Raw genomic sequence first — 12350 nt, 5'->3', positions numbered from 1 at the left:
AAAGAACAGAAAGTATAACTGAGAAAAGACAACATATTCAGACATCCATTCTAAAAGCATCCGTAGTCCCTTTTGGGATGTTCAGCTAAGCCATGCCTTGTTAAAAATTCATCATGAAATCACAAAGTAAACTAAGGCTTCAAAAGACTTACTTGACTTTGTTAGACTGCCACGTACTGAAGTTATCACCTTAGGTCCTAAGGTAGCTACTGCTTTTGGTGGTTCAACTGACTTTGGGGAGTTGCTGCTCTTACACCAAAGAGTAGGTAGGCTATGGAAGGATTGTATTCGCAGAGGCACTTGACCGCCTTCGATCTTCGCAAGAAAGGTTGCACGCGGTTACAAGTGGTCAGGGAGAAGACAGGAGGCAGGGAGTGCCATTTATACCACAACCAAGTGATCAATCATCAGACAATGTACACCTTCCATTTCACCGTCCCACGAGTCACAGCATGCGGGGTATCGCATGATTGCTATGTTGATTGAACCTGATCACAGCCAAGAACTGCAACTTCAGGTAATGGAATTAACCCTTGTCTTACATCCTTGTGTGGGCGTTCGTTGTATTAGAGAAATGCCTAACATGTCCCGAGTTAAAAGCACAGCGTGCAGATAGTTGTCAATTTTAACACATGCTTCCTCCCGTAAATCACTGATTCAAACACTAGAATTATACAAGTGAGATATATATCGAAGATCTCGTTGCTTCATGAATTAACACTATAAATAGAACAATGCCTAGCATCCATCGAAGCCCTGACAAGTCAAAAGAATAATATCAAGTTTGCCCAACGACGCCGATGCTGTGCATTGTACAAGTTGCATAATTAACGTACATGTCGCTATCTTAAAACCATGCACTGTAAAATTGGATGCTGGCAAATATGTGACCGTCGTAACGGCTCCTCGAAATCATGAGAAGCATTTTGTTACTCGGCGGGTTTGAGGTTTTCAAATGATCCCCATTCACACCAATCATTGATGGGCTGTAGTAAGTTAGTTGATGTAATTCTTCGCGACTGTGAGGAAACTTACAAGGCAGTTCAAGTACTTGCACCATTCACAGGTATCGTGGTACTTGTAAAAGTTGTTGAGGAGAACGATGAAAACAACAATGATCATGACAAGGAAGGCCGCTCGAACGAGCCACCAAGCCCACCAGAGTGGCTTTCGTCCTTTGAAGAATCCGACAGGGTTCTTGAAAAAGTGAGGCGGGGTCTCACCAGTCTGGGGGGATACGGCTGCATATGAGAGCCCCTCGCCCATCCGTCGTCTCAGCGAGTTAGGGGAGTGCAGAACACAGACACCAAGGGAGAGACCCATCAAGAAACCACCGATGTGTACAAAGTTATCCAATCCAGGCAAAAGTCCAAGTACAAACGCAATCACCATATCGAGAATGATAAAGAGCAGGTCCTTGACTGGGTTGCGTCTGTCCTTCCACGAGTAAAGGAGATCGAGGAGAACCAGAGCAATGATACCGAAGAGAGCGCCAGAGGCACCAACAGATGGCTGCCCAGGTGGCGCGTAGTTTCCGCCCATGATGTTACCGAAAATTCCAGCACTCATATAGACTAGCAGGAACCGGATCGATCCAATGGCCATTTCCATCTCCTTCGCGATCGTGAGCTGCAAAAGAAGGTTGAAGATGATATGGATAAGACCAGCGTGCATGAAGATCGAAAGAATAAATCGGTACCACTGGTTGGGCTCGGGACTCTGGTTAATATCGCCATTGAACTTGGGATCCGGGACGTCGCCGCCGAAACCACATACGACGTGAAGAGGGCAAAAGCTGGTCGACGTAGTAGCGTTTGGACAGAGAAGACCGGGAATGACAGCACCATCTTTACTTGCGTCGACACTCTGGATACCCTTGACATTGCGCATGCAAGGTGCGTATCGTGCACCCATATTGATGAGTAACCCCGGCGATGGACCGATAAAGACGTTGAATTGTGGCTTGATCGCGATAGGAGTTCCAGTAAGTACACCTGAGTTTAAGTTAGCCGAGACTGTTCTCTCAAGCCGCTTTTTCTTCTTCCTCTACTTACCCATCCGGGCCACTTCAGCGATGAAAACGGCAATTTGAATGGCAGAAAAGATGTAGACAACCCAGGGGATTCTCTTTTTATCGGACCCTATCATGCCAAGTTCACCGAGACGAACCTTGCCCTTCTTGCCTTTCTTTTTAGGTCGTCCAGGGGCATCGTAAACGTGGTCGTTCATCTCAACGTCATCATTCTTTGGGGTTCGGTCTTGAAGAGGAATATCCTCTTGGCCATAAGGCCGTCCAGCTGCACCTGAAGCTCCACCATGATAGCTTGTATCTTGATAGAAGCCTTGTTGACCAATGTCAGCCGTACTGGAGCCGGGAGTCGGGCCCGCGTTCGGGTTCGCTGGGTATACATGATCGTCAAAGACGGTGTCGAAAGGAGACTGACCAGTTTGACCAGGCTGGCTGTGCTGGCTGTGCTGACCAGAGGGACTACCATAAGCGTTTGATGGGTTATATTGTATGTCATTTGGTGAGTACGGTGTCTGCTTGGTCGGAACGATGTGTGTTGTAGAGTCGGCAGGGTAGATCGAGGTGTCGGGAGCGTAGTTCGGGTTGTACGAGTTTTGCTCGTAGGGTGGTGCTGGTGTTGACTGCGGCGATGGAGTATCGTGGTTTTGGTAGTAAGGCGAGGAGTGTTGACCGGCGCCGTAGGGGGCCTGTTGGTCGCCGCCGTAGTAACCGTGTGAAGCCATTGTTGACAAAGAAAGAAGAGGTTATCGGGCGACGAGAAGAGGTTACGTGGCCGACGTAAGAATAAGCCGCCAAGCGGCAACGAAAGAAAGGGATGCTATTGCAATAAGCTGTTTCAGAGCAGCGAGACAGCGTCGCAGATGCAAATTCGCTTATCTGAGAGCTAGGCAAGTGACGAAATCCAAAGCACCGCTATGCTATCCCAAAGAAAAAGTATGGCCGTGGACGATAAAGGTGTTGACGTTTCTAGGCTTGGAGATGTTGGACCAGAAAATATACGAAAGTGGCTGGTCGGTAAGTTGAGAATACCAAGTCAGGTCCTGTCCTGAACTTCAGCTCAACTGGACTGGGCTGGGCTGGGCTGTTTCAAGGGTCGTCGGGGACGCAAAAAGACTGGTCTGGATTGCGTGGAAGCTTAGTTTTGATTGGTCTAGAGCAGAGGCTACGCGTGGAAAATAGCGGGTCCTGAGCTGGTTAAACTGGTCTCGCTGATAATAGGTCGTTTCGTAACAAACGCCAAAAAAAAACGAGAGATGTCAAAGAGTGAAAATAGGTAGGTAGGTAGGAAGAGCAGAGAGGGAAATTCTCCTTGGGTACCTAAGTAGGTATGTATCTTTATCATTGAGGCAGCCTTGGCCTTAGGTAACAGCCCTGCTACAGTACGCTACAGTACACACTGCTGCGTTACAGCAAACGTGAACAGAAATTCTCGTGCTGACTAGATGCAACAGATGACGAAACAACTCATAGTAAGTGACGGTGACGTACAGTACCGGGGCTGTGCTGACAGCTGTGAGCCATATATCCCTGCAACTGAAAGGTCGATCACTGGGACTTGAGTCGTCTGAAGGGTTTTTGGAGGGCACTTGAGAGCCGTTGAGCCTCACTCTTTTTAGGTTTAAGCGCCACATGTTCTTAAATTAGAACGGTAATTGCCTACCTAAGTTACGGGTTAGGTTGTTTCCTGGCAGCCCTGAGCCAGATCTTCAAGATGGGATGAAGGAGTATCTAACTAACGCAAATGCCGCATATTGGCTTGCTAATCTCTCAAGTAATTCGCTGTGCGACTTTTAATATCCTACTGTATTTGCCTGACTTCTAATCTAAGTTCCATACTGAGTTAAGTTCTTTGCACCATCCGTCAACTGCAAAAACCCATTCTGCAACATTCATGTTGCATGCACAGATCACAAATATATCGACGATGATCATTGCTATTACATTCCGACTTTTCAATTCAGACTGGCAATCATTAATCATTAAGCAGTTCACATCCCCGCTTCATGTTGAATTATGCGTCCTCGTGGCTGATGCAAATAAGCCAACCACAGCCACTACCGAAGCTGACGAATCTTCCCCGTATTCCATGTTCGAAGTGGAACTCGTCGATGGAGCCCAGCCCCAGGGTTTTACTGCATCGTTATCACCTGCTGTACGGCTTCCGATTTGACTTCTACCAGACAACTTCAGTGTCTACCCAGGTACTTCGTGGAGATCAGAAGAGTTGTCCTCCAGGCTTAAATGCCGGTCTAAACTGGCATCAGATGATCAAGTTATTCCATTTCTGGTTCTCCGGTGTTCTTGACGGTCAGGTCTTTTGATGCTCACTTTGCTTCGTGTCCAACCTCTTGCTCCTGTTAGATGCGGAGATAGAAGGACAAGAGTATGCTCGATCAGTGTCCTTGGACGCTCAGTACGCCGCCTCTTGGAAGCCATGTCAGGCGATTGCTCATCCATGTCACAGAGGAAGCCTTGCATACTATTCAATCTGACAGCTAACCTCCATGCCAAGAATCATCGCCAACATAGTCCTCTCATGGCCTTTCTCCTGCCTCTTTGTTACGGTCTATTGACGCAGCCCGCCACCAAATTGCCAATAGCAAACTAAAACGCCATGCGCGCATCTGAACCAATGTAGACAGAGACCTGGTAAGGGCTGGTATGTCAGCAGCATATTCGTCTTGGCGTCCTTCTACCACTCCTGGTTCTATGGCGCTGTTGACGCTGACTGCATAGACGGTCAGCGCCGCATATGGCTTGTTTCGGGTCATCGAAATTTTGAGTAGATGGTACAATCGTAGTATACAATGTGGTATTTCGTACATAAAATGAATCGTCCCTGTTTTGGGGTGTATTCATCAAATCCGCCTCGCTGGACGCTCCAACAGTATTGCCCTTCAGCTATCCTCCGCCTTTTTTCGTCAATAGTAGTACAGTTGGTCTTGTACAAGTCGACTCTTGTCGACTGTCAGGTTGGGATTCTTAGAGAACCCACTCGGTATCGTAGTCGTCATTACTTCTTCTCGGTCGAGTTTTCGTCGTCCTGCTTCTTGGCACCCTTTCCCCAATTACCGTACCAGACATCGGCAACCTGGTCCATGATGATATCGCCAATTCCCTTGCCCTCTTCGATCTTTTGTTGATGTTCCTTAACACGCTTCTCTTTCCAGCCCTTCTCCTCGCCTCCCATCCATACGTCGTTGAGCGTCTTGGCCACCACACCGGGCTTCTCTTCTTCGGCCAGTTGTCCCTCCTTGGCCCTGCGCGCCGCCTCACGCTCGCGATGTTCTCGTAGTAGTTTTTGTGTGCGCTGAGCACCCTCGGGTAGCTCGGTTCCCATCATGGAACCTACCCGATTGCCGAAGCGTGAGTAGATCGATGACCCTGTGTACTCGTAGGCGAGCTGATTTGTGGCAAGCGACCATGCGCCAGCGAGGACGAAGAATCTTAAGTCTATCTTTCGTGGTGGGAGGAGCATCGCAAGGGGTAGAATGATGGCACCAGCCATGGCAGAATTATGAATGAAGCCATTGCGGGGAGGCAGCGGCGGTTGCGCTTGAGCTTGAGCTTGATCTTGTGACATCTTGGGTATAATACGGTTCGTTCGAGTTCGGTCAATCGGTTATTGGGAAGTTGTCTTGGGAGTTCTGGTCTGACTCCTCCAACGTCGTCGGGTAATAGAGTCGTGATCGCGAAATTCTTGGGATAGAGTCAAAGATGCGTTGATCCGCAACTAACTTTTTCCTGGAGTCTGGTTGGTTAAGGAGTGCTGCTAGAGAGTACTTATCTTATCTCACAGTCGCCGTGGAGCTCAAGGTATTTTCTAACGGATCACACTCGGTAGGGGGGTATAGGGTAAACACACTGAAGAGTGGCAACCCAATATCAACGCGAGTTGAATTGAAATTGACAGTGAGTACGGAACAGGTTGTCGGTACACTTGAGCTATCTCTAGGATATCTCCAAAGCAACTGGCAGTTGTGGACTTGGTGGCTTGTCCCACCACAGAGAGACAGTTATGTGGCTACGGTGCATTCATTCTGTTCGAGACATGGTGCTGTATCAACATGTGACTGGGTGTGTTTTTTTGAATATTCTATTTGCTCAGGCATTGACAATAACGATATCGTACAAGGAGAGTAATATACTGTCATTCGAATAATACCAGATCGTGGTAGCTGCAGACGGGATGATCCATGTGTAACATGACGTTAGGTTGTGTTGCTCTTCCGGATATAAGAATCTCATCCACCACTGCTATTGAAATTAAGAAATTATCGAGTGGTATAATCGACGGACACCGCCAATATCTTTGATCACATGCTAAAGAAGGCACTGTGAAGAGGAAAAGTGTCCTGGATAATGGTCGAGGTTTTCAGTACATGACAATACCCGTGATAATTTCCGGATCATGCATGATGAGAAGCTTGGATGCCGCTGCAGGCTGCAGATCGCAATGCATTGTCAGGGGAGTAAACAAATCAAAACGGCGTCAATTCGACATCTCAAACCAAACACTGTTTAGTTGTGAGTTATACCTCGGCCCTGTCTACATGCAATAATCAAAGTGGAATTGACAGGCAGTCGTTGTGGTCAATCATAAAGTTGGATACCACATGTCGAGACCAGTCATATCACTTTGACCCCGGGTACTCTCCTCCTGGACTTTATGACAGTTGAAAGTCCGCCAGTAATAGTTGATTCCTCTTAAATTTGGCAGGACTGAGCCGTCAACGAAAAAGCATGGAGGGACGGCCGGGTAAGTAGCCGGAGCCCTGCACGGCATCCGAGGGAAGAGGCACGGCAAAGATCCAGCATGTGCCTCGCTACTTAGACTGCGTAGGAACTAGCTTCGCCAAAGCCCTTGCGAAGTTCTGATCCGCCGCCAAGACCCTGGAAAAAGATATCAGATCATGGTCTAGGCTATGTGATACGTCGCTATAGCCGTCGCTGAAGGTTGCAAAGAAACTACTATAGTATCGAGTTTCCTGCGATCAAACAACAACTAAAATGCAACAAGTAAATGTTAGAAGCTTGATTCCATAATTGGAATTAATTGCCAAAGGAGCGGATGACGAGAGAATTTAGCATGATAATTGTTGTTCTCAATGACGGGTCTTGAACGTTAGACTACCGGCTATCCGCACCCACATTCACTCGCCTCCTGAACTATATTATATTCAAGCCACAGGCGTTTTCACTAACTGAATAAAGCCAAAGTTTCACAGGCCGGGCTGCCTTCACCTTTGTAAGTTAATTCCACTCTGCCTTTACATCGACTAGACTACTTTTCTGTCGGATTGACTATTCCTAACAGAATAAGGTGCGGTAGAGCAAGCCCAACCAGGCTCAACTCGAACTTTTGAAGTTTGCCGATGGAGTCAAGCCCAGAGATATGCAGGGGGGGTTAAAGCTCAGACAAGGCATAAAACATAAAACGGGGTGAAGATATAAATCGCGTTGGCCTTCCCCCTTTAAACACTCACATAGTCAACCGTAAAATTCGAAACCCAAAGCATCAAATCTCCGATGCTTAAAGCAATGTAAAGTTGAATTCTGGAAATCTGCCCTATACAAGCAGGTGATGCATCTTCCTTCGACTGTGCGTAGCTGTGCTCTGAAACACTGCTCGGGTACTGCCGAACCAACAAGTCATATCTGTACCGGTGCGTTGGTATGGGTATTCCGATTCCCTCACACCAATACCAATCTATGATTCGTGGAAGAGCTATTTGAGTTTCCAGTATTTCTTCTGTTGCACGTACGTAGAAACTTAACACATAAATTGTAGATCACAGACCAAAAGTCTTGTATATTGTCTCATAATACGTCTGCTGTCTTTGTTTTGGCACTCCTGACTTTTGAGGGCGATCCGACGGGGTGAGTTCCTACAGGCCCTCCAGTGCGTAATATGAAAGTTTCAGCAGGGAGAGATGAAACTATCCATCGCACAAACGGGGGATCCACAGAAGTTGATAATGAAGTCGACTGAGTGTAGCTATTGGTAATGTAAGCCTCAGGATTCTTAACTGAAGACAGCAAACCGTGACAGCCTTACCGAAATTTTCTCCGATGAGTTATCTAGGTACAGTACAGTACAGTTCAATTGAGTTCAGTTCAGTACCTGGATGTAAACTCTGCTAATTATAAGCTGCTCGTTTCTGCGACTTTTGTTGGTTGGTTTAAGATGCTGGCACGGCTCGGTCACGATTGATTCGTTTATACCCGAGCTAGCCGCACGGAACCTTCCGCAGCGAGTAGGAAATGAGCAGATGAACTCGGGATGTGTTTGGCCAAGAGTGCCAAGTTGAATTACTAAGCCTTGACGGGACGGGACAGGTTGGGATGGAAAGAATTAGGTAGCCTGGCCTGGCCTCGCTGTACAGTACTGCATGCATGCAGTAGTGCCTATGCACTGTAAGCTGGCTAGCACCAATGCATGATTAAGGTATCAAGAGAAAGAAAGGTCTTCCATGATTCAGGTTAATGACAATCAATCCCATCATGATCTGTGAGTCGATTATTATCTAATAGGTACGGATAGTTGAGTTGGAAAATGACATAATATCTCCATGTCGGGCTTTTGGCAAAGTCCGAGTCATCATTGTTCGCAGTCATTTTTGTGTTGGTTTTACTTTAGTAGTAGGCGTTGTTGCACGCTCTTAGGTGCGGAGCTACCAGATGAGGTTACATCGCCGACTGTCAGTCAATCCACAATCGGGCTAGCGGGGGAGACTAAATTGGTCCCATCCAATGTCAGCTTGGAGTCGTCCCGGTACTGAGCATCGCCTAATCTAATTCTCAAAAAATCACACAACGCCAACCTAACGTTGAGGGCGAGGCTATGGCTATCCCCATCCTCATCCCCTGTTCCAAGGTCAAGGTCCTAACCCGTCGCATACAGGGTTGATTTTTGGAAAGGTAAGGTTAGTTTGTCGACCCAAGTTCCCCGTCTCCCGTCGCTGGGATGGGCCAGACCAGGTATAGAGTATGCACATGACATGCACACTGCAGCGCCGTTAGACGTTATCGTTAGGCACTAGACACTAATACCGTGCTATGTACGTACGTTGTTCTCTCACTTCGGAGGTATATCGCAGTTTGGTGCCAAGCATGAATCATTAGATGTTAGATCCACTGCCGAAGATGATAGATATCTAGTACCCTGATGCTGTGTACATGACTTGGGTTAAGGCCCAAGTATGTCATCAACTGACACAAGTCCTTCCAGAAGCCAGGACACGTCCTCTGTGGGCCTCAACAAAACGGCCAATTACGTATATTATAGCTACGACGCCAAGAGTGCCTGTGAAGAAAGTACACATCCTTTGGAACACTGTTCCACAGTCCCTTGCCGCTCTGGCATCCAGCACTTGCCGGCGGCAACCTTGTAGCCCGTGCTCTGAGTCTGTACACACGAATACTGCTATCGGCCGTTGATCTTAGTGTCCATTGCCTTTCGGAGCCGAGTAATCAGAGAGTGACCGGGAGAGTGAGACCGAGACCGGGGGAACAATGGTATGTAAGACATGCATGACAGCGTTGTGCTTGTGGAGGGCTGCATTACGCCCTGGTTACTGAGTCTGGCAAATAGAGAGTCTTGGCGATTCCTGTGATATGTTGATCTGGCCACTTCTCTGTCGGTTCATCGACACAGGTAGATACGAACAGGGCCTTAGCACCCAAAGTTTTGGGGGGCACAGTTGAGTTGGAGGCTGAAACAATGTCCTAGTTAGTACTATGTACGTAGCAATTGCATAAGTCCCGGGGAGTTTGGCTGATCCCTGACGGACAACGTTATATGCCAGCGCACTTCAGAGCGCAGTGATCGAAAAAGGTTTAGCGTAGTTAAGGGGATCGGCGTACTGCGTTGTGCCAATTACTGTATCCTCAACTGAGTGGCCGATGGGATGGGATGGAATCGGATAGGGTGGGATGCGATGGGATGGATCATGGATGGCAACATGGGTATCCGTAACTTCGGAGAATATTGGAGGGCCAGAGCCCACTGGAATCTACCTCGAATAGGAGAAAATAATGGCCATCGCCAGAAGTGGGAAATGATGGATTCCTTCAAGTCAGTTACGTAGGAATCGTACGGTATAAGACTGCACGTAAGATAACCAGACCAGGCTGGGTAACGTCGTCTGGATAACAAGGTCAAGAGCCGCGTACCGGGATCGCAAAAGGAGACGTCGCCCACGGCCATTCAAGCCAAAAAAGGTGATCTTCACGACTGCAACGTCAACTTCCATGCCTGGTGTGGAGGAACCGACCCGAAAGCCAGGGGTCTTGTAGGGGTGAAGAAAAGTTACGGAGTAGAATTGGGGGGATGGGAAGGATTCATCTTGCCGTTGCAGTAAGAGAATACTACCTACCTAAACCCAGTCCTGCTAAGTGTTGTAAGATCTCTATCTATAAGGCTGAAAGTGTGTGATAGATGACATGATACGGAGCACGGCATGATGGTACAGAGTAGGGTAGTATGTTTAATGGATGTTTATGTGAGTACCGTACGACAACTCAGTCAGCAAACGTTGTATCTGGCTGTCGTACAATGTCGATCAACCATCAGGATGGGTAATCTGCATGTTCAATTCTGGAAGACAATAGCTCTTAACTTTGAGGATAATCATCACGACTCGCACAGCTCAATTCATTAGACTACCCCGCCTGAACAGTTTACCTAGCAGTGGGAATACGAAAATGAAACTAAAATTAATGTCTTGCAAATTGTACCGTGGCATCGGATAACCCTTCTCCTGGGAGCGCCACGAGGACCAGGAAGCCAGGTTCACGTCTTGGCAAATCCCCGAGCATTGATAATTATGCGAACACTTACTATGTACCTCCAGAGACGGAAGATACCGCCCCTTGCCGCTCCCCTGGCACTAGAAGCGACCTAACAATAACGAACTAACTTTAGTAGCTTCTAGTACAGAACTCTGAACTTAGACCATGTCACCAAGACCAGATCAGGGGACGGGCGACGCCTGTGCCATCTGTAATTTGCAAATGCCTGTAGTGAGACCTGAGACCCCCCCAGAACGATTGGCTTAGAGCGTTGAGATTTACGGCTTTCTCACAGGGCACAGACAAGCCCGATCCAAAGCAGATCTGAGCAGAGCAAGACGGACTTGGACAGGCAAGGGATCTTTGCTACAATTGGAAAGATGAGACAGTCTAATGAGCAACTGTGCCGCATGATTACAAGGCCAAGAATGGATACGAATCTGTAGTCTAGTCTACAGTAAGGAGTACGGATACAGTGTACTCGATCGGGGTATAGCATAGCGACAGTACTACTACTCTATGAGATGCTTCGGAGCTATGCTATCGAGATCTAGATTCTCGAGATTAGACGAGAACGTATCGCAGCGTAGGTACATCTGATTCAGCCGGACTGTTAAGACATCGAGAGCGAGTTCAACATTTACAAAGACAGAAAATTTGTACCAGCAACCAGCATCGCAAGTAGTTCGCTAAGTGTTCATTTTTTAAACATACCTAGGTACAGCAGCATAGAGTACTTGGTGATCACTACAGACCCTAAGCTGTGGCATCGAATGGGGTCAAATGGCACCTGGTGATCGGTGCTTGATAACGATGGGAGAGGGAGAGTGCCAAGAGAGAGATCGGAGCTCAGACAACGAAAGAGGAAATTTGTAGAGAAATTAAGCGAATGCGAGCAGAGCAGAGTAGAGACTGCCGTGCCTTCCTTGCTTTGAGTTGCAATCATATAACCTTGATGAGCTGGGCTATGGACGGTAGTAGTTATTACTGTAACCAAACCGCTTTAATTAATTAGCTTAGTAGGGTAGGTAGGTAATTACTGTACTAGTATTTGCTTTTTCTCTACCCGGGGTCGATATTAACCCGATGTCCTACCTAGGCCTTAAACTGACTTGCCGGTGGCGAAGAACATGGCCAGCTCCACCAGAGACGAAGCCAAGCCTGTTAGGGTCGTATACTATACGCGTTTTCTGAGATTCGTGATGAGGGTTCGGTGGAGAGAAACTGGTTATAACATTACCCGGGATGTCTCTGCACGATCGGGAATAGTTCGGATGTAGTCGGATGATACCTGCCAAGCCTGCCCAGACGTCTAGGGCGTGCCACAAGCGCCACGACAGGAGTGTCCTGTTGGGTTAGTCCGTCTCAGCTTGGGCAGGTGCTGAGCTTAGTTAGAGGTACCTTAGCAGTCAGAGCTTCAGTCTATCCGCACCAGAATAGAACATCAACCACAATCCTTGATCCATTATTGATCATTCATAGAATTGACAAGCTCTTTCCAATCAAGGAATATCCATGCTACGACATA

General features: G+C 47.6%; 2 protein-coding genes across 2 annotated transcripts; both read right to left on the bottom strand.

Moving 5' to 3' along the window:
* Nucleotides 1–586: 586 nt before the first annotated feature.
* On the bottom strand, nt 587–2971 carry B0J16DRAFT_96627 (uncharacterized protein). Its single transcript, XM_046134761.1, has 3 exons — nt 2055–2971; nt 1036–1994; nt 587–986 (listed from the first exon to the last, which is right to left on the bottom strand). The coding sequence occupies exons 1-3, from the start codon at nt 2749–2751 to the stop codon at nt 930–932; spliced, it is 1713 nt and encodes a 570-aa protein (XP_045984478.1). The 5' UTR covers nt 2752–2971; the 3' UTR covers nt 587–929.
* Nucleotides 2972–4948: 1977 nt separating this feature from the next.
* Nucleotides 4949–5747, bottom strand: B0J16DRAFT_96670 (uncharacterized protein). The gene has a single exon (XM_046134762.1). The coding sequence runs from the start codon at nt 5610–5612 to the stop codon at nt 5043–5045; it is 570 nt and encodes a 189-aa protein (XP_045984477.1). The 5' UTR covers nt 5613–5747; the 3' UTR covers nt 4949–5042.
* Nucleotides 5748–12350: the final 6603 nt, after the last annotated feature.

This window comes from Fusarium flagelliforme (assembly GCF_020744385.1).
Source record: "Fusarium flagelliforme strain FIESC 12 MPI-CAGE-AA-0113 chromosome Unknown B0J16scaffold_3, whole genome shotgun sequence".
NCBI lineage: Eukaryota > Fungi > Ascomycota > Sordariomycetes > Hypocreales > Nectriaceae > Fusarium > Fusarium flagelliforme.
The sequence above is the reverse complement of the archived record's forward strand: the minus strand, read 5'-3'. Positions and strand labels throughout refer to the sequence as shown.

Bases quoted from the DNA above. Each gene is read 5' to 3' on its own strand.
- B0J16DRAFT_96670 (XM_046134762.1), bottom strand. From the start codon at position 5,612: ATGTCACAAGATCAAGCTCAAGCTCAAGCGCAACCGCCGCTGCCTCCC.
- B0J16DRAFT_96627 (XM_046134761.1), bottom strand. From the start codon at position 2,751: ATGGCTTCACACGGTTACTACGGCGGCGACCAACAGGCCCCCTACGGC. The intron at 1,995-2,054 runs GTAAGTAGAGGA...ACTTAAACTCAG, and splicing joins CGCTGAAGTGGCCCGGATGG to GTGTACTTACTGGAACTCCT. The intron at 987-1,035 runs GTAAGTTTCCTC...AACTTACTACAG, and splicing joins GCAAGTACTTGAACTGCCTT to CCCATCAATGATTGGTGTGA.